The 20,928-nt window shown below is 40.8% G+C and overlaps 1 protein-coding gene across 1 annotated transcript in view; it reads left to right on the forward strand.

Moving 5' to 3' along the window:
- Positions 1-20,928, forward strand: part of MYO7B (myosin VIIB) — a 101,714-nt gene that overhangs the window by 37,889 nt on the left and 42,897 nt on the right. Inside the window, exons 17-26 of the mRNA XM_054982519.1 lie at positions 90-242; positions 2,368-2,466; positions 3,176-3,270; positions 4,680-4,764; positions 5,966-6,184; positions 7,452-7,559; positions 14,075-14,257; positions 15,801-16,013; positions 17,458-17,619; positions 20,559-20,639. Coding sequence (XP_054838494.1) covers positions 90-242; positions 2,368-2,466; positions 3,176-3,270; positions 4,680-4,764; positions 5,966-6,184; positions 7,452-7,559; positions 14,075-14,257; positions 15,801-16,013; positions 17,458-17,619; positions 20,559-20,639 — 1,398 coding nt within the window. The remainder of the gene's footprint in view (positions 1-89; positions 243-2,367; positions 2,467-3,175; positions 3,271-4,679; positions 4,765-5,965; positions 6,185-7,451; positions 7,560-14,074; positions 14,258-15,800; positions 16,014-17,457; positions 17,620-20,558; positions 20,640-20,928) is intronic.

Genomic DNA, 20,928 nt, shown 5'->3' on the forward strand with positions numbered 1-20,928 from the left:
AACCATCGAATAGGCAGAAGTACTCTTGTCTGTGTTATACGCATTTTGTGAATGTGGTAAATTTGGCTATGTGTTTTCTTTAATTTCAGTTGTTTGACCGAGAACTCTGCATCCAACAGTTGCGCTATTCTGGGATGATGGAAACCATTCGGATTAGGAAAGCTGGTTATCCAATTCGCTACAGTTTTGCAGAGTTCTTTGCAAGATACCAAGTCCTGCTGCCAGCATCTGCTCGAGAAAAGGTATGTAAGAAGGAAGATTAATTTATTCCAATCTCATCATTTTGGAGCCGAACTAGATGTTAAGTTAAATATATGATGCAGCTGCAGGTCCTCTGTGGGAACTGAATTCCCAAGCACACTTAAAGGAGCAACATTTGGGTAGAAAGGTGGCATATCAATGTTTTAAATAAATAAGATCCAGAGGAGTTAGCCGTGTTAGTCTGTAGTAGCAAAATCAAAAAGAGTCCAGCAGCACCTTTAAGACTAACCAATTTTATTGTAGCATAAGCTTTCGAGAATCACAGTTCTCTTCGTCAGATGCATGGAGGGCAGAAAGAAACTGGTCAAATATAGAGGAGGAGAGGGGAGGGGAGGAGGAGAGGAGGGATGTAAACAACTCCTTTGATATGGAGATGCAAACAGCTCCTTTTGATGTGGGGATCAGTTTGCTTGTGTAAAGGTTCAAAGGAGTTTGCCGTGTTAGTCTGTAGTAGCAAAATCAAAAAGAGTCCAGCACTCCATATCAAAGGAGTTGTTTACATCCCTCCTCTCCTCCTCCCCTCCCCTCTCCTCCTCTATATTTGACCAGTTTCTTTCTGCCCTCCATGCATCTGACGAAGAGAGCTGTGATTCCCGAAAGCTTATGCTACAATAAAATTGGTTAGTCTTAAAGGTGCTGCTGGACTTTTTTTGATTTAAATAAATAAATAAATATTTGCCCTGCTGGGAACTGCATGTGTAGCCCATCAATCAATGTGCAGACCTCCAATCGAGCAAATACCACCCCCCAGAGCTGTTTCAGGTTGGGATAATGGTGCAGAGGGAGAAAACTGAAGCCCCTTCACCCCCCACACTTCACCCCCCCCCCACTCCATGATTTAAGTCCAAATCAGGATCCACACACTTGTGAGTTAAGTTCTCATGGGGAACTTGCTGTTGCCATCTGACTGCAAGTCACCGTAGCGGTCATGTGCTAAACATAATGGCTAGTTTGGCCCTTATTGTGGTAATGATCTGTCGCTTTAAAAGAGCTTCCTGTTTCTGTTTGTGTATCTACAGGGTAAAATTCTGTACATTTTTCTTAGTGCCAAATTACGTGCAATGTAAGAGTGCCACAACTGAAATTTCCTACAATTTTTTGAAAGTGAATTAATATCTCCAGGGAGCTGCATTGAACATCAAGGACAGGTCACTGGGGAGGAAGTGTTTAGCCCTTTCCTCCCGTGCCTGTTATATAATTTAAATAACACCTCTGAAGCTTCATGGTTACAATAAGAATAGGTATAGCATTTTCCTTCCTGCAGAGATAAATACAGTCTTAGAGGGGCCACATAATTTGTGAAAGAGACCTGGGAAGAAAAGGCTAAAACTCTCTTGACAACTCATCCTTGATAAAGCAACCACAATGGGCTGCTAATTAGCTTGCAAAATGCCACAAGATTGTAATTACAGAGATATAAACAAGAGTCTAATGGCACCTTAAAGATTGTTTTGTTTTACTGCTGCGGGCTAAGGGCCAAAATACACGATAAGCCTGACACAAATTAAGTAGTGGGTAGGCAACCTAACTCACAGACAGAGGTACATCAGGGAAATGCATCTTAAACATCACTTGCTTGCTCAGCACTGTGAGCAGGTGCTGCAGAAGGGGAGAACGAGCTTCCAATTTCCTGCCTGTGCCATTTGGCGCAGAAGGAAACTAGAAGCTCGTTCTTGCCCCTTGCAGCACTGAGTGAACAAGCACTGTTTAAAATGATTTCTCCTGATGTACATCTGACTGTGAATTGGGTTGTACATCTGTGACTCAACTCATGTCAGGCATATCATCTGTTTTGGACCTCACAGGGCCACCCATCTGTAATTACAGAACTGTTGCATCATATGTTGTTTGGTCCATAGTTCTCCTTTGGCAGCTGCAGTAGAATTTTAATACTTAAAAAAAACAAACAGTATTGCTGGTGATATAATTAATTCCCATGGGTTGCAATTAAAGATTAAGAAAAAGGAGCATATAAAAATTACGGTTGTGTAAGAAGGCACTTCCAAAGCATGGCCATTTCAATACTACTTTGAAGTGCCATTTTTATTAAAATCTCTCATGCAGTGTCTGCATTTCCAGCCTAAATCAAATGGCTTTGCTTTCCAGGTGAAGAATGATGCTCGCCAGTGCTGCATTTACATCTGTGAAACAGTGATGGGAAAAGATGATGAATGGAAAATTGGAAAGACCAAAGTTTTCTTGAAAGTAAGTTATAAGGGCCATCTAACAGTTTTACATTGTACATAAAACACACACACATGTATGTAGTAGTCCCCCACCCCTTCCCCTGAATTACTGACAGCTCAGTTCTGTGATGATATTTTCAGGTAGGTAGCTGTGTTGATCTGCAGGAGAACAGCAGGATCTGAGTCCAGTGGCACCTTAGAGACCAGCAAGATTTTCAGGGTATATATCTTCAGAGAAGACCAACAAGATTTTCAGAGTACAAGGTTTCAAGAGTCAAAGCTCTCTTCTTCAGACACCTTCTCTGAAGATATATACCCTGAAAATCTTGTTGGTCTCTAAGGTGCCACAGGACTCAAATTCCACAGTCCTATGAAAAGTCAGTGAAATCAATTGGTTTAGACTTGAGTAACTGCATAGGATTGCACTGTACATTGCTTAAGATCTCACACGGTCTGCCATCTTCATCACAAAGTCTAATCCCTTGTGAGTGTCACTGAATCTGTGCCGCTTCATCATATATGGATTCCATGTTTGCTGCCCTTGATAAGTACTATGCAGACCATCAGAGATTATAATCAGCAATTCAAAACAGAATTTTTTTCTGTTACGAATGCACTTCATTATGAAGAGGAATACTTCAGCTCCAGTATTGTTCTGTGTGCAGTATATTCTTTGGTTCTGTTGTATTACTGCCATATGTGAGGATTTTTTTAATATTCTTCACTAGGACTATCACGATGCAGTACTTGAGGGGCAACGAGACAAAGCACTCGCAGAGAAAGCGATTCTTATTCAGAAAGTGCTAAGGGGATTCAAAGACAGGTAAAGTAGTAAGCAAAAGCAGTGCTCTTAAAAGCAGTGGACAGAAACAGATGGGTCAACTCCTTTACAGCCTGAAGAGGAAAAGTCAACCAAGGCCTGAGGTAGCCACCTGGGAAAAAATTAAAGACTTGTGACCTGTCAGATTGTTACCCCGCCTAGAAGAGTATGGGCTTTCTCTTCTCTGTGTTCATGCTAGGCTGGGCACAGTGAGGGAATAGAAAACAGCTGCTTTGAAAACTGTTTCAGGTTGAGGAGCAACGTTTTCAATTGTTGTTTACTGTTTATTGTATTATTGATGGACTTTTTTAATTTGCTGGGAGCGCCCACTTCTGTGCAGCCAGTGCCTCAACAACTGTCCTGAAGCCCCCACGGCTGGACAGTCACCACTGATCCCACATGCTGCCTAGGACTCAGGTGTGTGTGTGGGGGGGGGCAATCTGCTGCAGGGTGCCCAGGAGGCTGCTGCCCTACAGCTGATCCCCCCCCCCCGTCTAAGTGATTCTGGGGCTCCATCCTCAAGTTTTGCCTGGGGCTCCAGAATCACTAGTACTACTCCTGCTACCACAGTATAATCAGGGACTATGGGAGTTGCTGTCTGATCACATTACATAGTACCTAGCAGATAGACAGACAGCAAAACCATGCTGGGGGAAAAGTGGGATATAGATGCAATAAATAATAAATTATAAACAAATAACAGGTCCACAGGGGCTCACTGATGGGCAGTGCCTTCTTTCCTGGAAACCTTTCTGAAATACTCTTGCATTTTTCCTTGTATGAATGAATTCGTGTACTACATGTGTAAAGAGAGAAAGAGAGGATTCGGTGTCTGTACTGTGATTTGAAGTATAATGTCACCAATACCCACTGAACTTTAAAGCTACAACATAAACAGTAGGAAAAATCTGAAGAAGAGCAAGTGACACTGGAGATGCTGCTTGTATACATACGGAAGAGAGCGGCAGGGCTCCAGTCTGGGGAATCGAGTTTGATTCCCCACTCCTCCACTTGAAGCCAGCTGGGTGAACTTAGGTCAGTCACAGCTCTTCCAGAGGTCTCTCAGCCCCACCCACCTCACAGGGGAGAGGAGAGGGAAGGTGATTGTAAGCCACTCCGAGACTCCTTTGGGTAGTGAAGGGCAGGGTATAAAACCAACTCTTCTTTTTTTATTCACAGTAAGAAAAAGCAAATTGGAGAAAAAATTACATTCTACTTGTGCGCATACAGAGCTTTACTGTTTTTTGTCTTTTTTTTGGAAATTTTTGATCTGTATCTGTCCACCAACATGGTCCCAAGTCTTACTGTCAACTGTCGGTTACACTGGTCCATATTTTGGAAGGATTTGTATTAGCATATTTTTTGCTAAATTTTATATAAAATAAGCAATTTCTCATTCCTTCTGCTTGTAGGAAACAGTTTCTGAAGCAGAGGCACTGTGCTGTGGTTATTCAGACAGCCTGGAGGGGCTATTACTGTCGGAAGAACTTTAAGATGGTAAAAAATGTATTAATATAATACAGTTTAAACAATAGGTTCTGCAAATCTAGGTCTAGCATTCAGAGAGGTTGCTTATATGAGAGATGACAAAGTACACAATTTGCACTCAAAAAGTGACTTGCTACTTGAAGGACTGTATCTAGGAAGTCAACTGTAATGCTTCTGATCTCAGTTTAGACAACATTATATCCTGATAAGTGTTGGAACTCAAGATACCTTCAAATCACAACAATATAAGAAAAACTTCCCAGTAGTTCTTGGAATATAACTTGACATAGAATCCAAAGGACTACCCAACCAGATTAATTTGATATGCCCAACCAGGTGTTCTGTTTCTTGAAGCTCCCCCTCCAGTTGCATGGCAAACTGCTTTTGAATTTGAGGGGACTTCCATGTGTCAAAATCCCATTGGGTGTGCCAAGCCTTTAGGGGTACCTTTTATAGCTGAAGCATGACCTTAATTCAGTAGCCCCCCCCCAATGCAACAGTTATCCAGGGTCTCTTGTATACTTTCTTTATCTGGCAGCAAAAACAATGGTTAGTGTGTATTCAGGATGAAAAAAACTGAAGTACCCTGTCTGAATCTGTTTTCTAGCTGTAGCAAAGGTCTCTCCTTGGATGTTTCCACACAGGGACGATTCTCTGGTGTAGACTGATTGCAATGAGTGTAAATAATAGAGTAATGTTCAGTGCTAAAGGGTGCTTTGTGACCTGGGTTCTGGTGGGGCACAACGTGCCAGTGGGAGAATTTCCACTCAAACCTTCAGTCAGAACGATCACATTCCAAATTATAAATTTTAAACAATTACTGCTATGCAGGAGGTGACCCCTCCTCAGGATGCTGCTGTCTTCCAGCCATCCCTTCAGCTTCCCAAGTGTGACTTGAGCCCATCCCAGTACAGCTACATCCCTGTTTTGAGGGAGACGGGGGAGAATGGAGCCACCATGCCAAGCAAAATATTCTGGTATGTCACACGGGTGACGGGGCTTTTCTATCCCTGTTATACCACCATCACATTTTGGTTTCATAGCTCATCTCCTCCATTGTCATTATATCCTTGCTTTATTTTTTCCATTTCTATCTTTCATCTCCTTGATTTTTTTCCTAAACCTGTTTTATCTTGCTGTACTTGTCCCCACTGTTGTTTACATCAGGCCTGCACTTTTCATTTTATCCCTTTCATCTCTTTTGTGGTAGATCATGCTAGGCTTTGAACGCCTGCAAGCCCTTTTTCGGAGCCGACAGCTTGCAAAACAGTACGAGACAGCCCGGGCAAATGTGATTAAGTTCCAAGCCTTGTGTCGGGGTTATCTGATGCGTCAGAAAAAAGCTGAACAGCTGAATGCTGTGTGTGTCATTCAGGCTTATGCCAGGGGGATGTTTGCCCGTAGGAGTTTCCAAAGAATGAAGAAAGAGGTATGATTGGAAGGGGGGCATGATATGATGCGTGGAAATAAGTTTGACCTCAGCCAATAAAAATTCTGTCAAGGAATTGCTTTAGTATCCTCATGGCACAAAATAGCTTCTTATACATATTAAGGTAAGCACAGAGATATGGGTGAGAGCTTCTTCTGACAGTCGCAGTTATCCTGGAAATATTGACAAGGACTTGAGGACAGAATGTTTAACAATATATTTCTGTTCATATTAGCTTGGATGAGACATAATGGCAGACCTCAAAACCTGAGAAATCCTTGGGCTTGCACACATCTTCACCCCTTGCATGTATGCAGCTGATAAATGATCTGTGCTTTTGCAGCAAACTCATTTGCTGTTATGTCTGAACCAGTAAACTTTGGTTTGTACTTTATCTGCAAACAGGATTCCAAGCAATGGTTGAAACTTACTTCGGAATTCTGGTTTGCAGGGAAAGCACAAGCCATAGTTTGCCCATGTGGACATAATGGCAACAATAGTTTACAATGAAAGCAAAGAATAGTAATCAACTCATGAGAGGCAAAGGAAGCATGAAAGCTTAAAAATTCCCCCAGCTCATGACTGGAGTTTGCAGTTTGTAACTGAACCACTGGGTTAGATATATTGTATGTTATTAGATATACATATTTGTCTTAAGGGCTCGTAAAAATAAAGTACTTGTCTATACCCAAAATCGGTGGTGGAGAGTACCATCAAGCCATAGTGAGTTTCCATGCCTTGCTGGGGTTTTCTAGGCAAGAGACTAATGGAGGTGGCTTGTCCTTGCCTGCTTCTGCAATCCTTGTGTTCATTGGTCTCCCACCCAATTTTTAACCAAGGCTGACCCTGCTCAGCTTCCAAGATCTGACAAGATTGGGCTTTTCTGGGCTATCCATGTCAGGGCATGCTGAAATTTTACACGAGTTAATTTTAAAAGAAAAACATTTTCTTAAACATGTTTGAGGATTTACTGAGGGAAAATGCAGAAAGAATAATAATATTTTAGTGTCTTTGAAGGTTTTTGTGTGTTTCAATACTGTCATGAAAATGTGAGGACACAGATTTGCACAGCTAGGTTCTAACAGCAGACTTTAATAGTCACTCATAAGCAGAAAAGGCAAGCCCAGCCCCAGTGCAAGTTTTGCCTTGACGCTTGGTGAGGGATCCATTGCGTGCAAATGTCAAGGTGGGGATCATGTTGAAAGGACCAAGTATAAAGTGATAAAACTGGCTAAAAGTAACCACAGTAAATTCCTGTTACCTGCAGCAGCAACACCTACTTGAAGGCAGAAAGCCACACTTGGAGGATGAAAAGCAGCTCCTACAAATAACTGGAGCTAGGAAAGCAAGAGAAGAAACTCTCAGAGTAGAAAAGGTAAGTTTTCTGATGTACCAATTTATAGGAGCTGGTGTGAGTTTCCATTTTTGTTTCCGCTTTACCTCACAGTCACTAATGGCTTTGAGTGAGTGCTGATTTCCTCTTTCTGTTTTACCTGTCCATGTCCTTATGGCAGTTGGCTTTGTTTAAAAACAAAATTTCAGGCACCTGACATGTTAACCTGGCTAAATGTTTATTGGGCAGTTTTTAAAAAATGAATAACCGATCGGTTGAAGTTATTGTTTTACCTTTGTTTTAACTTCGAGCACTGCTGTAGGACGAGGGAATAATTTTGTGATTGTCACAAATCAGCATTGGTCTGCATTGGTGGAAAGGGGAACTAGGTGGTTTAATAATTGTCAAAAAGGCCAGACAATTGGCAGTCTGCATAGTTGGCTTCTTTTTACCACTTCTTAATTTGCTGGGGATAAATGGGAAGCTCTCATGTGGCATTCAGGAAAGAACCTGTTCCCAAAGAGATGAGTTAATGGTCATCATGCTTTCAAAGCATGCATAGAGAGAAAGAGAGATGGAAATTGATATTGATTGAGAGCCTTATCTGGACATATATGGTCAGAAAGGAGATAATGCATGACAAATTTCATTTCTTTAGTTACAGTCAGTCACCTTTGTTGCTGAGACTCAAGGCGGATTATGCAGTAAAGACAAAATAGTCATACAACATAAGACACCCAATGAACAATAAATAGTACAGAACTAAAGACAATATCTCCCCTCTTGGATACACACCTAACATGGGATGGGGGGGCGGGTTGAGTGTGTCAGTGAAGCTGAGAGCAATACCATCAGGAGCTCAGGTTTGATCAAGAGTATAAACTCCTAGTAGAGTCACTCAAGGCAGCATGGTCAAAGCTGAGGGTCACTCTAAATGTTACTTCCTTCACAAGTTCACCATGGAGCCATCTTGGTCTTGCGCAGACACACAGCAGCTCTGGGGAATGGCTTATGTAAAAAAAGGAGAGCCCAAATGGACTTGAAAAGCTGCTGCCAGGGGAAGGAAAGCTGCTGCCTTTCTTCCAAGCATTTTTCCATGTGCAAAAACAGTGCAGGGAAGGGGGAGAGTTTTCCCGTTTCTGCTACTGCATGTGGAGGTATTGCGTGCACGTACAGCAGTAGAAATGGGAACTCCTCACCCCCCAACCACACACACAGTTTTTGCCATCATTCAAGTTTATGACCTAATCACAGATGCTGAAGAGGAAGAAATTGAAAGCTTTTACTCTGGTGTCCAAGAAGAAATTGATCATACACTTACTCATAGGTGACTGGAATGCAAAAGTAGGAGACAAAGTAGAATCAAACATTGTCAGAAAATTTGGACTAGGATTACAAAATGAAGCATGAGAGTAACTCATAGAATTTTGTGAAGCCAACAACTTGTTTGTTGCAAACACGTGCTTCAGATGACCTAATAGATGATTGTATGTGTGACCATCACTGGATGACCAATACAGGAACCAAGTAGATTACATAACTGGAAGCAGAAGATGAAGAAGCTCAGCTAAAACAAGACCAGGAGCTGATTGTGGTACAGACCATGACCAGTTAATTAAAAAAATTAGAATAAAGCTAAAGAAAAACGCTATAAGAATTGTAGTGCCAAAATACAATCTTAATAACATATCTGAAGAATTTAAAGACCATGTAAAGAACCGATTTACATTACTAAGTTTAATTGATCATGAATCAGAAAAACTGTGGGCTGAAACCAGAGATATTAGCAAGGAAGAATGTGCAAGGATTATTCCTATAGCCAAAAGAAAGGAGAAACCTAGATGGATAACTGATGAAACTCTTAAAATTGCTCAAGACAGACTAAAATAAAAAATATAATCCGAATTCTAAAAGCAGCTTTTCAGTGACTTGCATGCAGAGAGAATGCAAAGAAACAGAAGAGAACAACCAAAAAGGAAGAACAAGATATCTGTTCCTTAAAATCCTGGAAATGAAAAGGAAATTCAAATCATGAGTAGGGATGCTGAAAGATCAACATGGAAATACAGATGACACCACATTACTGGCAGAAAATAGTGAAGATTTGGAATGACTATGAAGGTTAAAGCAGAAAATGCCGAAACAGGATAACAGCTGAACATCAAGAAGACAAAATAATTATTGAGGAATTACCCAATTTTGACAATGAAGAAATTGAAATTGTTCAAGATTTTCTGTTCCTTGGCTAAAACATCAAAAACAAAAGGGAGACTGCAACCAAGAAATCAAAAGAAGACTGGTGCTTGGAAGACCAGCTGTGAGGGAACTAGAAAAGATCCTTAAAGATAAAGATATTTTTCTGGAGACCAAGACCAAGATAATCCACACTATAGTTTTCACCATTTTTATGTATGGATGTGAAAATTGAACAGTGAAGAAAGGTAGAAAAGTTGATTCATTTGAAATGTGGTGCTGTAGGAGAGTTCTATGGATACCATGGACGTCCAAAAAGACAAATAAGTGGGTTCTAGATCAAAACAAATCTAAATTCTCCCTAGAAGCTAAAATGACAAGACTGAGGCTATTGTATTTTGGTCACAGTGTTAGCAGTCAAGACCCCCTCCCCTTACTAACAGGGCAGTTTATGAATATGGAATATCATAAACCCCTTGCAATAAGTTCTTGGCACTGCCTGGGCCCAGGAATAGTGGATGCCAGCCGGCCTGGAGACTGGAAAGTTACCAAGCCATGAGTCACAGGGGGATGACTGATTGATAACCCCCACGCCCTGGAGATGAGGCTTCTTGAGAAAACTCCCTGCCTAATCTCATCAATACCTTCCTCTACCTTCCCTCTCCCCCTTACCTAATCAAAGCTGTTCAGCACATCTGATAGGCTTCTGGTCTGGTACTTACTCGGTCATCAAGCAATATTTTTACCTATAGTCCATCCCAAATAGTCATATTAAAATCTTTCACAAGTTATTGTCTTACCTCCGGATAAACCATTAATGAATTGTTTTTGGGAGCAAGATGTCAGTTTTGCCTCAGGGTATATTTTGCCCTATAATTGGGCTTTTCAGCCATATGCTCAGTGTGCGTATTCCATTCACCCACCCTCATGTTTGCTTGAGCTTTCTCCCTGTGAAACACTGGTCATTTTGCTGCTGTTCCTACAGACCCCTCCTTTTTCAAGACTGGTAATTATCACCCTCCCTAATTACTTTCTCCCACTTTCCTCCCTGTTTTTCTTAAGTAGTCTTGTATTTGTACTGTATTTCTGTCATTGCTCTTTTTATTTCTCTTTAATAAAAAAAAACTTTCCTGTTGAATATCTGCCTGTTTATTTGAGAGTCCTCTAAAGAAACAATCCTTGTATACATAGATGGAGATTCTTAGTTACCGCCTTTCGCTGTTGTCTCCTTTAATGCTAATTCCCCCAACGAATTAAGGAGACCTTTTATCTGGGTAATAGAAGACAAGACTCAGTGGAAAAGACAAAGGTGGAGTGACTCAAAATAAGGTGGCTTGACTCAAGAAAGGAAGTCATGTCCATCAGTTTGCAAGATCTGGGGAAGGCTGTTAATGCTAGGATGTCTGGGGAGCTCTTTCATTCATGGGGTCACCATAAGTCAGAAATGACTTGACAGCATATAACACACACACAAGGACAATGCAAAGCAAGTTGTCACTCACGAACACTCATATTGAAATAAACATTTTTAGTCTTTAAGGTGCCACTCATCTTTTTTTTTGCTACGGCAGACTAACATGGCTACCCCTTTGCAATGTGAGCAACAAACTGCTTAAGGCAAGGTATACTTTCGACAATATCCTGTACGTATTTTCTCATTCTCCCCCCCCTCCCCATTTTCTCATTTGTAAAAGTGAATAGGGGTGTGTGATTCAAGCTTCCAATTCGGGATAAATACCTGAATTGGACCAGATTTGTAAAGATTCAGGATTTCTGAATTGGGCCCAGCATTGCAGACCTGATTCAGGAATCCCAAATCAAAGCTTTCCGAAGCGATTTGTGTCGCTTAGTAACTTTGAAGGCACCTGGAATCCATTCTCAGAATGGTTTGCCTAAAAAACCAGCAGCTAGTATGCTTATTTCTCTTTTTTAAAAAATACGTGAGCGCTGCCAATTGCCCAATTTTATTTATCTTATTTGGAATTGTGTACACTGCTGCATCCATTTATAAAAAAAATTGTAAAAAGAAAAGAGATCTGGAACATATTGACAGTGTAAATTGCCCGTTTATTTGTTGGAAACAAATGACTATATTTGTAATAATATGATGTGTTTTTCTTTGTTTTTTATCCTGCTCTTCCTCCCCCAGGAACTAAAGGCAGTGTAAATCATTCTTTCTTCCTCCACTTTATCCTCGTAACAACCTAGTGAGGTAGATTAGGCTGACAGTGAAATTCTAAACAGAGTTACTCATTGAAATCAAAGAAAGCTAGTAACTGGCCTAAGGTCACCCGCTAAGGGCCAAGCTACAAGTTATGAATGACACTTGAACGGCAAGTGAACAGACTCACATGTGATCAAGTGGAGAGCAAGTGAAGCGCAAGTGAACAGGGAGGAATACATGTGAGTCTGTTCACTTGCTGTTCAAGTGTCATTCATCACTTGTAGCTTGGCCCTGAGTTTCTTGGTAGAGTAACGATTTGAACCTGGATCTTCCAGATTTAATTCTCAAAACCTACTTTCTTCTGACTTGTCAAAGCATAGTAAAATAATAAATAGGAGAAAATAGCAAACAAAACAAATTTTGTGTGGCTGTTTTCTAATATTTCAATTATTTTATACTGTTTATATTATCAATTGTTTTATATTATCTCAATTGTAAGTCATGTGTTAAAATTATACATGGTCTTACCAGTTGATTCCTCATCAGATACTCCTTCCTGGTACTACAGGCACAGATTTATAAGCAATAGCAACATAATACTCTGATTCATACTCCTTATTCATATTCATACTTCTTCTGTTTTGAAATGTTGTACTGGTATCTGTTTTGTTGTTACTTTGTCATGTAAGGCAACTAATCTCTTTGAAGAAGTTTTCCTTATTGAAAGGAAAAATAACATCATTAATTATGTGAAAACAAAACTGGAGTATTTTCACAAATGAATGTCTGGAATACATTACCTCTGATGCTAATGAGACTGAAAGCGGAAGGCAGCCATTGTTAAGTAGAATGTTAAATTCCAGTAGAGTATTTTAATTTGGTTTATAGATGCAGGAAATTAAACAATTCTAATATATTAATTATATAAACTGCCAGAAGGTCTAACTAAGGTCCTTTAAATAAAAATTATTCTCCTTTGCATGAGTCCTAGATGTGCAGCAATAGCTATATAATTCTTGTCTAGGGTTGCCAGATCTCCTAGGAGGCAACAGGAGAAAAAAAATTAAATGCTAGCAGTTTATGCTATGTGATATCAATTCTGAGGAAAACCCAGAATTGCTCTAGGAATCTTTGGAAACACTGTGGTAGATAGAGTTTCCAGTGATTCCTAAAGCAACATGTTTTTTCTCAGTTTTTCCCAGAAGTGAGATCATGGTGCATGTGATGGTGGCAGTGCCAGCATACCCCCATATCCCTGCCCCCCATGCTCCCGGAAATTACCAAGCATGGCCTGGCAATCCTATTCTTGTCCCTCTTTCTATGAAATCTGATTAGGCTTAATTGTGATTTAACGTTAGTTTTGTAGGCTTGCCAGTAGCCCACCAGTGGCAGGCAAACTCCTGGCAGTTTGCTTCTCTGCCCACCAATCACTGGCAATTGGCAGGAAGAGGCAAGGTGCTCAGCAATTGCCTACCACCAGCAGACAACCCAGATAAACAGGGGAATGTATGCTCCCAGCTAGGGCATGATAATGTCACTTCAGGAAGTGACATCATGCTGGCTATGTGAGTGCTGCCATGCTTTGTGCAGGGCCAATTTCATCCTCAAACAGGACAATTCTTAAAGAATCATCTTTGTGTGAAGTGTGGGAACATTCCCACAGCCAGCGCAATGATATCACTTTTGGAAGGGTCATCATTGCACCCCAGCTAGGAGCATGCCTGTGAGACATTACCTTGAGACATTCTGCTTTATTAGGATTGCCAGGCTCTAGCAACCAGTGGGAGATGGATGGGGGACAGCTGTCAGTGATAACATGACATCACTTCCAGGAAAAACCAAACGTGACATCACATCTATCTAGGAATCACCAGAAACTCTATGGTTTTACCATAAAGGAGTACTCTTGTCACTTCCAGATTTTCCCTTGAAGTGATGTCATGCTGTTGACCCAACAACAGATCCCCCCACTGGGAGACTGGCAAGCTTAAGGCTCCTTATTGAATTCTGCTTTATGTTCTGCTTCCTATGTGCATTTTGTGACTAGTATTGTAACTCTGACTTTACTGGCAGTGCAAATCCAAAGCTTCAGCGATGTCTTCAAAAAGACTTGTCTCAATGAAATATGGATAGGTGTAAGGATTCTTATTTCAACAAGCTCTTCATTTCTGCTCAGTAGAATTCTGATGTGTATTTACAGGAGTGCCCAGCAGCTCTGGAGTTTGAAAAAGGAACTAGCAAGCAAAAGCAACAGGACACTGTTGACAGCAAGCATGATGCGCTTTATGATGTTATCAGCGACCAGGAAATGGTGGACAGAGTGTTTGGTTTTTTACCTTCTTTAATTGGAGGTCAAGAAGGACAAGCTCCCTTGGGCTTTGAGGTACAAACAGCCATCACTATGATTCGATTTGACAATATTTACAAAGTGTAAACAGAACTGAAAAGGAATTGGAACAGAAAATATAATTTTTTAAGTGGTCATGGTATCTGATCTTGATGTTTGACATTGTTTCTGAACATCTCAGCTTTCACTAGAATCTCAGTTTCCAATTTTTTTCCATGTTACCCTCCCTGTACGAGCACTCCATTGGCAGTCAGTCTGAGAAGAGGATCAAAGGCTCACTTTTTAGCCTACCTCCCAATGCCCCTTGTCAGTGCCTCCATTGTCCTCAGAATTACGAGGTGAGGTGATTCTTCACAGGGGTGGTCTTAGTAATTCTGGGACCCTGAGCACAAGTCCAAGATGGGGCCAATCACTAGGCAGCCCTCACCCCATGTAAGGTGGGTGGTATCTGCCACTGGAAACTGGCTACCCAAGCCCCAGACAAGGCAGGCATGAGTGGCCACCACAGTCTGGTGACTTTGACCCTAAGATGCGACAGGCATAAGTAGTGGCAATGGTGGGAACCTGATCTTCTTCTGTTGGGGGTGGTGGTTGGGGAGCCCCAGCTCGGGGCCTGGGGCAATGCCCTAATTGCTCATTGGCTAAGGCCACCCCTGGTTTTTCAGCACCTCCTCCTGCCTCCTGATTCCTCCTCCTCCTCTTGCCTGCTCCCTTTTTGGGGGCCTATGAATGGTAGCCAGATCATTCCTCCTCTGCTTCCTCCCCATCCCCTTTAAAGGTAGCCTGGCAAGTTCCACATGCCTCCTGGCTGTTTCTCTCCTTTCCTTGTGAGTGGCAGGGAGTCAGCCGCAGTCAGTCAGCTGCTGCTGTAGCAGTTTTTAAAAAGGCCAGACCTCTTGAGGTAGCTACATGGTCCTGTGGCTATTGGGTTCTGGGGACTCCCTAGATAGTGGAACAAAGAAGTTTATTGTCCCATCTGTGTACTTCAGTAGAATCTTCCAATTTTCTCATGTGTGATGATTACTGTACTCAACATTACCTAATAGGTAAGTCAGTCTAATAGACTGACTTGAACAGAAAGCAAAGACAAATAGATGGAACTCCAGAGGGCTCTGAAGAAGAATTTCTATTCTCCACCCTGAGCCCTTCATGGGGAGGGCAGAATAGAAATCCAAAGACAATAAATAAATAAATTTTCCAGATGGGATTGTTAATTAGAAATAATGAACAAGTCTCTTTTGGTGAGCAAGAGGTGCTATAATGAGAGGGGATTCGGTTATTCCGAATGCATGTGACTGGTATATCTGCATCATCTTCCCAGTGCATATTTCCAGGATGTTGAGTTTTGCACTTTTTATAACATGGAAATTAGTCCTCTGGGTTGTAAAAAGGTAACATGTAAAGTGGTTACTAGAAATATTATCTCTTGGTGATGTGTACTGCATGCATACTGGTAAGTAGCTGAAATGTCCAACATTGACATTACTTCGAAAGTGCCATTTGTAGTTTACTATGGCAAAATAGGAAGCACACACTAGAGGGGAAGAGCCAAGTCATGCTTTCTGTTTCTGTGCTGTAGGACCTAGAGAAAAAAATACCCAAGCTGAATGAGATAGACTTGGATATGATCCCAATGACCATGGACCTGGAGGAAGAGGAGGCTGATGACCTAGCAGAATACACATTCCCCAAATTTGCAGCCACTTACTTCCAGGGATCTTCTACACATACCCACATTCGACGGACATTGCGCCACCCGCTGCTATACCATGAAGAGAAGGATGATGTTCTGGTAATATAAATATTTTTGTAAATTGTGCTCTGCAGCATCCCCGCTTGTTTTGTTTTTTTTCTTGCAGGCTGCAAACAATGCCATTTTAAAAAAATTCACAATAAAATAGACCCAACTCCGCAAAAAAGACCCAACTCCACAGAGCTGAGAATGTAACAATTGCACTTTACTGCCCATAACCTCTCCAGCATGGAGCAGCATACTAATGATGGTCATACGTGGAAGCAGCCAATCAATGCACACTAATGCCAGTGTGCCTCCCTGACATTGTTCTGCTGCCACCCATGCATAGTACTCAAGGAAGGGATCAAAAGAAACAGTACACATTCCCCACTATGGAACTGACCGTGGCATGTGGCAGTGATAACTTTGGAATGAACAGGGAGCTCTGCAGGTGCAGGTTTGATTCCACTACTGCAGTCATGTTCTATGTGGTAGACACACATAGATGAAACCATGGCTACATTGACCACATCCCCACATAGTTCTGTAGCTCACTTGCTAGAGGCAACCAAAATAGAATGTCCAAGTCTTCTGCAGCACAAAAATTCTGGTCCTCCAATGGGAGGTGGCAAAAGACACCAGCTTTTTGCCTGGCAAGGCAGATACAAGCGGTAAGGCAGCAGCAAGAAAACACACAACTGCATGTTCACAGAAGCCATTCCTGGGCTCACTGAAGAAAATGAGATACTGGCAAGAATGCTTCCGCTAGGTAGCTGTGTTGGTCTGCAATAGAACTGCAGGATTTGAGTCCCATGGCTCCTTAGAGACCAACAAGATTGGCAGGGTATGAACTTTTTGTTGGAATATAGGTTGTAAGGTCTGACATTCAGTCATTATGGGGTTAATGTGTTTACCCAGTATTCTACTGTTTGCAATGACCTGGAAGGGAAACCTGGCACAGAGCCAATAGCCTTATCTATCTGAAAGCCCAGAAAACTGAGAAACTAGTATTGGTTAATAGGTCAGGTTGCTTCCTCTCCTGGGGTCAAGAAGAAGCAGATTCTCCATTTTTACTCGTGCTGTCTTTGTAGAGTCAAGATGTAGGAAATAGAGTTCTTTGTTTTTGTAGGAATCCTGTGTTCCTTTTTCATTTAGAGTAAATGTTTTCTTAAAATCAAACAAGCGTCTGACTCTCTGTTGATCAAGATCCTTTGCAACTCTGAATTTAACTATTTTTAACTCACTTCCCCCCCCCCAACACTTTTAAGAGTCAAAGCTTGCTTCAGAAGAGAAGGGAGATTTGACTCTTGAAAGCTTATTTCCGGAAAATCTTGTTGGTCTCTAAAATGCCACTGGGCTCAAATCCTGGCAAGAATGTAAAGCTTACCTTTTGGCCAGCAACTGCACTGATCAGCTACAATTGTTTTGTGTAGAGTTTGTCACATAGGAGCTAACTAAATATAACAGAAAAATATCCAGTGGTGTGTTCTGTCCTCACTAGGCATCTCTAGCTGTTTGGACTGTCATCTTGCAATTCATGGGTGAATTACCAGAGCCAACAAAGAACACCAGCAGCAAGAGCAGCTCTGAGGTGACTCCGATCTATGACAGCCTTAGCAAGAAAAGCCAGCTTCCATCCACAGCCACCACCAGCCCTGAACTGGTAAGAGGGTGATGCTCTTTGCAGCTAGTGGCTTATTAAAATAAGAATATGATTGGCAAATCGCAGTGTGTTTACTTCTTCTGTGTCTAATAATGCAATCCTTAGCGGAGGTATATTCTTCTAAACCCACTGACTTCAATGGACTTAGAAGGATATAACTTTGCATGGGATTGCACTGTTAAGTACCAGATATCCCAACTCTGGTTTGTGAGGTTTCGTTTGCATTGCATTATCTGCTCTTACTTTGCTCATATATGTGATGGTATTTTTTTTCTTTATGTGGTTTACAATTTGGTTTACATTGGCATAACTGCGCTGTCCCTTTGCATATGTGAGTGCATTTGCCTGTTACATTTTTGACTTTCATTGGTTTTTTAAAATTATTTGTCTTTCTTTTTTATTGAGAGTTTTATATTATTCAAGAACAATCCTAAAGACTACAGTTACACAAAAAACTAATAAAAGAAACAACAGACAACTAACCAACATACAAAAATGACACCACATACTACATAATACAAAGAAACAACGTACATAGTACATTTGAACATAATACAAAGAAACAACAAACAATATAAATCCCCAGAGCCCCTGGGGATGGGCGGTATATAAATTGAAATATAAATAAATAAATAAACTAAAAATACTTCAAATTTACCCTTACTCTGTCATTAAAAGCTCTCTTCTTTCTAATGTCCAAATTGCTTAGTCCATAAATCCATAAATCATCGTCATTATTTTCTATTTCATATGAAAAATCAGTGAAGGGTTTCCATTCAACAATAAACTTACTGACTTTTTTCTAATCAGTACAGTAAGTTTTGCCATCATTGCCAATTCCAACCTTTATCAGCCAATCCTCTGTTGTAGGCAGTGTTTAACTCTTCCACTTCGGTGCATTAAAATTATTTTTTATTTCTTACCTCTGAGTAATATCAGGGAGGAATAAAAACTGCAACCTGGGCAAGAGAAAGAACAAATATACAACTGGTGATGCCTACAGTTGCTATTCAGGATTTTTAACTATCTATATTTTCATAGTAAAGAAACTTGGTGAAACAACCCCTCTTGAAAACTGCATGTTCTCTCCTAAGGAGAGAGAGGTTTTTACATTTGAGAGAGTCGCCTCCTGTTCAGTGAGAACCTCCACATTTTTTCCAGTTTTCCTTTAATTTTCACAAATTGGTATTCAAGTTATATATTCATGTTGTAAGGATGAGAAATCATAATGTGGAAGTGCTTCTGCTGTTCCAGTCTGGAAGGGTAGGGAGCTCCTCTCCTGGTGAAGTCATAAGACTGACCTAGGAGTGGTCACTATCCAGTCTGCCTGTAGGAAACTTAAACAAGAACTTATGGTATCTTGCCTGTTTATTTATTTATATCCTGCTTTTCTTCTGATCAATGGGGCTCAACATGGTTTACATAAATTTAAAAACAAATACAGTATCACACTGGCAGAAAGTTTAGATAAACATTAAGGAAGCTGTAACCTTCACTCCTGGGCTCCTGAAGGCATGATGGAAGAGCACCAGATAAATGGTCTCTTGTGATTAACCTGATTATGATTAACACTGATGTGGGATAAATAGCTAATGGACACAAGCATACCACATACCAGTCACCAGCATTACCTGTGCAATATATTAACACTTACGGTCAACATTATTTTGACCATACATTGTTCATCTTTACATTTCCTCTAGCTTATATGCTTGTGCACACAACTCCCATTCAGACTAGGACCATTGGGAGGTGTAGAGGACCACTTTGCAAATGTTCCTACTGCTTTTGTTTTCCTTAGCTACCGGAGCCAAGACAAATATCCCACTGATCATTAGAGATCTGAAAGTCTGCATTTTATTTTGCTACAGTCACACAGAGTGATTTCTTAGAATTAGAATAAAATCTGTTGAATGAAGTTGTATATGACAGATCCACCAGGTATTGAGGCCCTTGAGATGGTTGCAAAAACCATTCATCTAGCACTTAGTGGAGCCGTATTACATCGCTTTTATGGACCAGGGGCTATGAGTTTGATCAGTGAAGATGAAAGGAACTTTGCAGATAATTGGTCCATGGTTTAGCTTAACTTCCTGCAATTAGTGCTTGGAAACTGGAATCAAAATAATTAATAGGGACAGTCTAGCTTGTCAGTAAATGTACTATTGTTGATTGTAAAGCATTTTGATTTTGCCAGAAAACTGGGCCATAGTTCATTAGGGCTGTCTTGGGCGAAAAGAAAGTGCTACATTCCAATTAGATTACTCATTTTATAGCACTGGAAGGAAGATAGTCTGGAGTTTTGTTTTGTTTTTTATAATCCACCAAGTTCTCAGCATGAACCTCAGCCTGCTCTACCCTCCACAGTAGTAGCAGAGTTACAAAAGGGGCTTCTGTAAACTAGAGAATGTTTCAGTTCATCTCCCCAAAACTGGTTTGAAGCAACCAGATTTTTTGTTTGCAAGTCCTTCAAAGGCCTTCCCATCCCTTATCTAGAATATGCTTCAGAAGTCTTGACTGATGTTGAATTTACTAGAACTTGATGTATATTCTGAAAACTGGGCAGCATTCTTGGCTGTGCCACATATCCCTAAAAGCCAGCAATGCTGCCATGGCACAATAATGTCTTATTACTATTCATATTTTGATTCTCAGGTCACATGGGCCAGGTAGACAGCCATCAGTCAGGAAGACATGGTGCAAACTATATTTTACATGTTTAATGTAACTTCTTATGCTGTATAAAAAATGTTTAATCTGAAAGTTTGCAAAACGTGAAACACTGGTTAGTCTATTAAGTAATATAATTGTATCTATTATATTAGGGATCTAAATTGCTTAACCACCTTTAGAGAGATGACTTTTCCTTAACCCAATTATTTCCAGTGCCTTTTGGGGATAAAAAAACCCTTTACAATGAGTTTTTTTTTCAATTTTAGAGAGAAAATAGGAAGGACAACAAGTTCTCCAAGGTAGTTTCATCTGTGAAGCTAAAACGCAGCTCCAAAGTAACTGGAAAGGTACGCTTTGTATTGTATTATCCTCCTCAGTATCCTGCAGCTTTCTAAGAATTGTGACCTCCCAGGCAAAATGTCCTTTGTTTGTAGCTTATCGGACAAGTGTGTCCGCCATCAGATGGATGACATAACATGTAGTCTGAGATGTACATGCGTACATCCAATTCTCAGTCATTCTACCTCAAAAAAGAGTTGGAAGGGTCTTGAAAGTTCAGGCATTGTGTATATAGTTGTATATGTGTACTCTCTTCATCACAAATTACATCATAAATTAGGGGAAGCTTCAACCCTA

This window comes from Eublepharis macularius, chromosome 6 (genome assembly GCF_028583425.1).
Source record: "Eublepharis macularius isolate TG4126 chromosome 6, MPM_Emac_v1.0, whole genome shotgun sequence".
In the NCBI taxonomy this organism is placed as follows: Eukaryota; Metazoa; Chordata; class Lepidosauria; order Squamata; family Eublepharidae; genus Eublepharis; species Eublepharis macularius.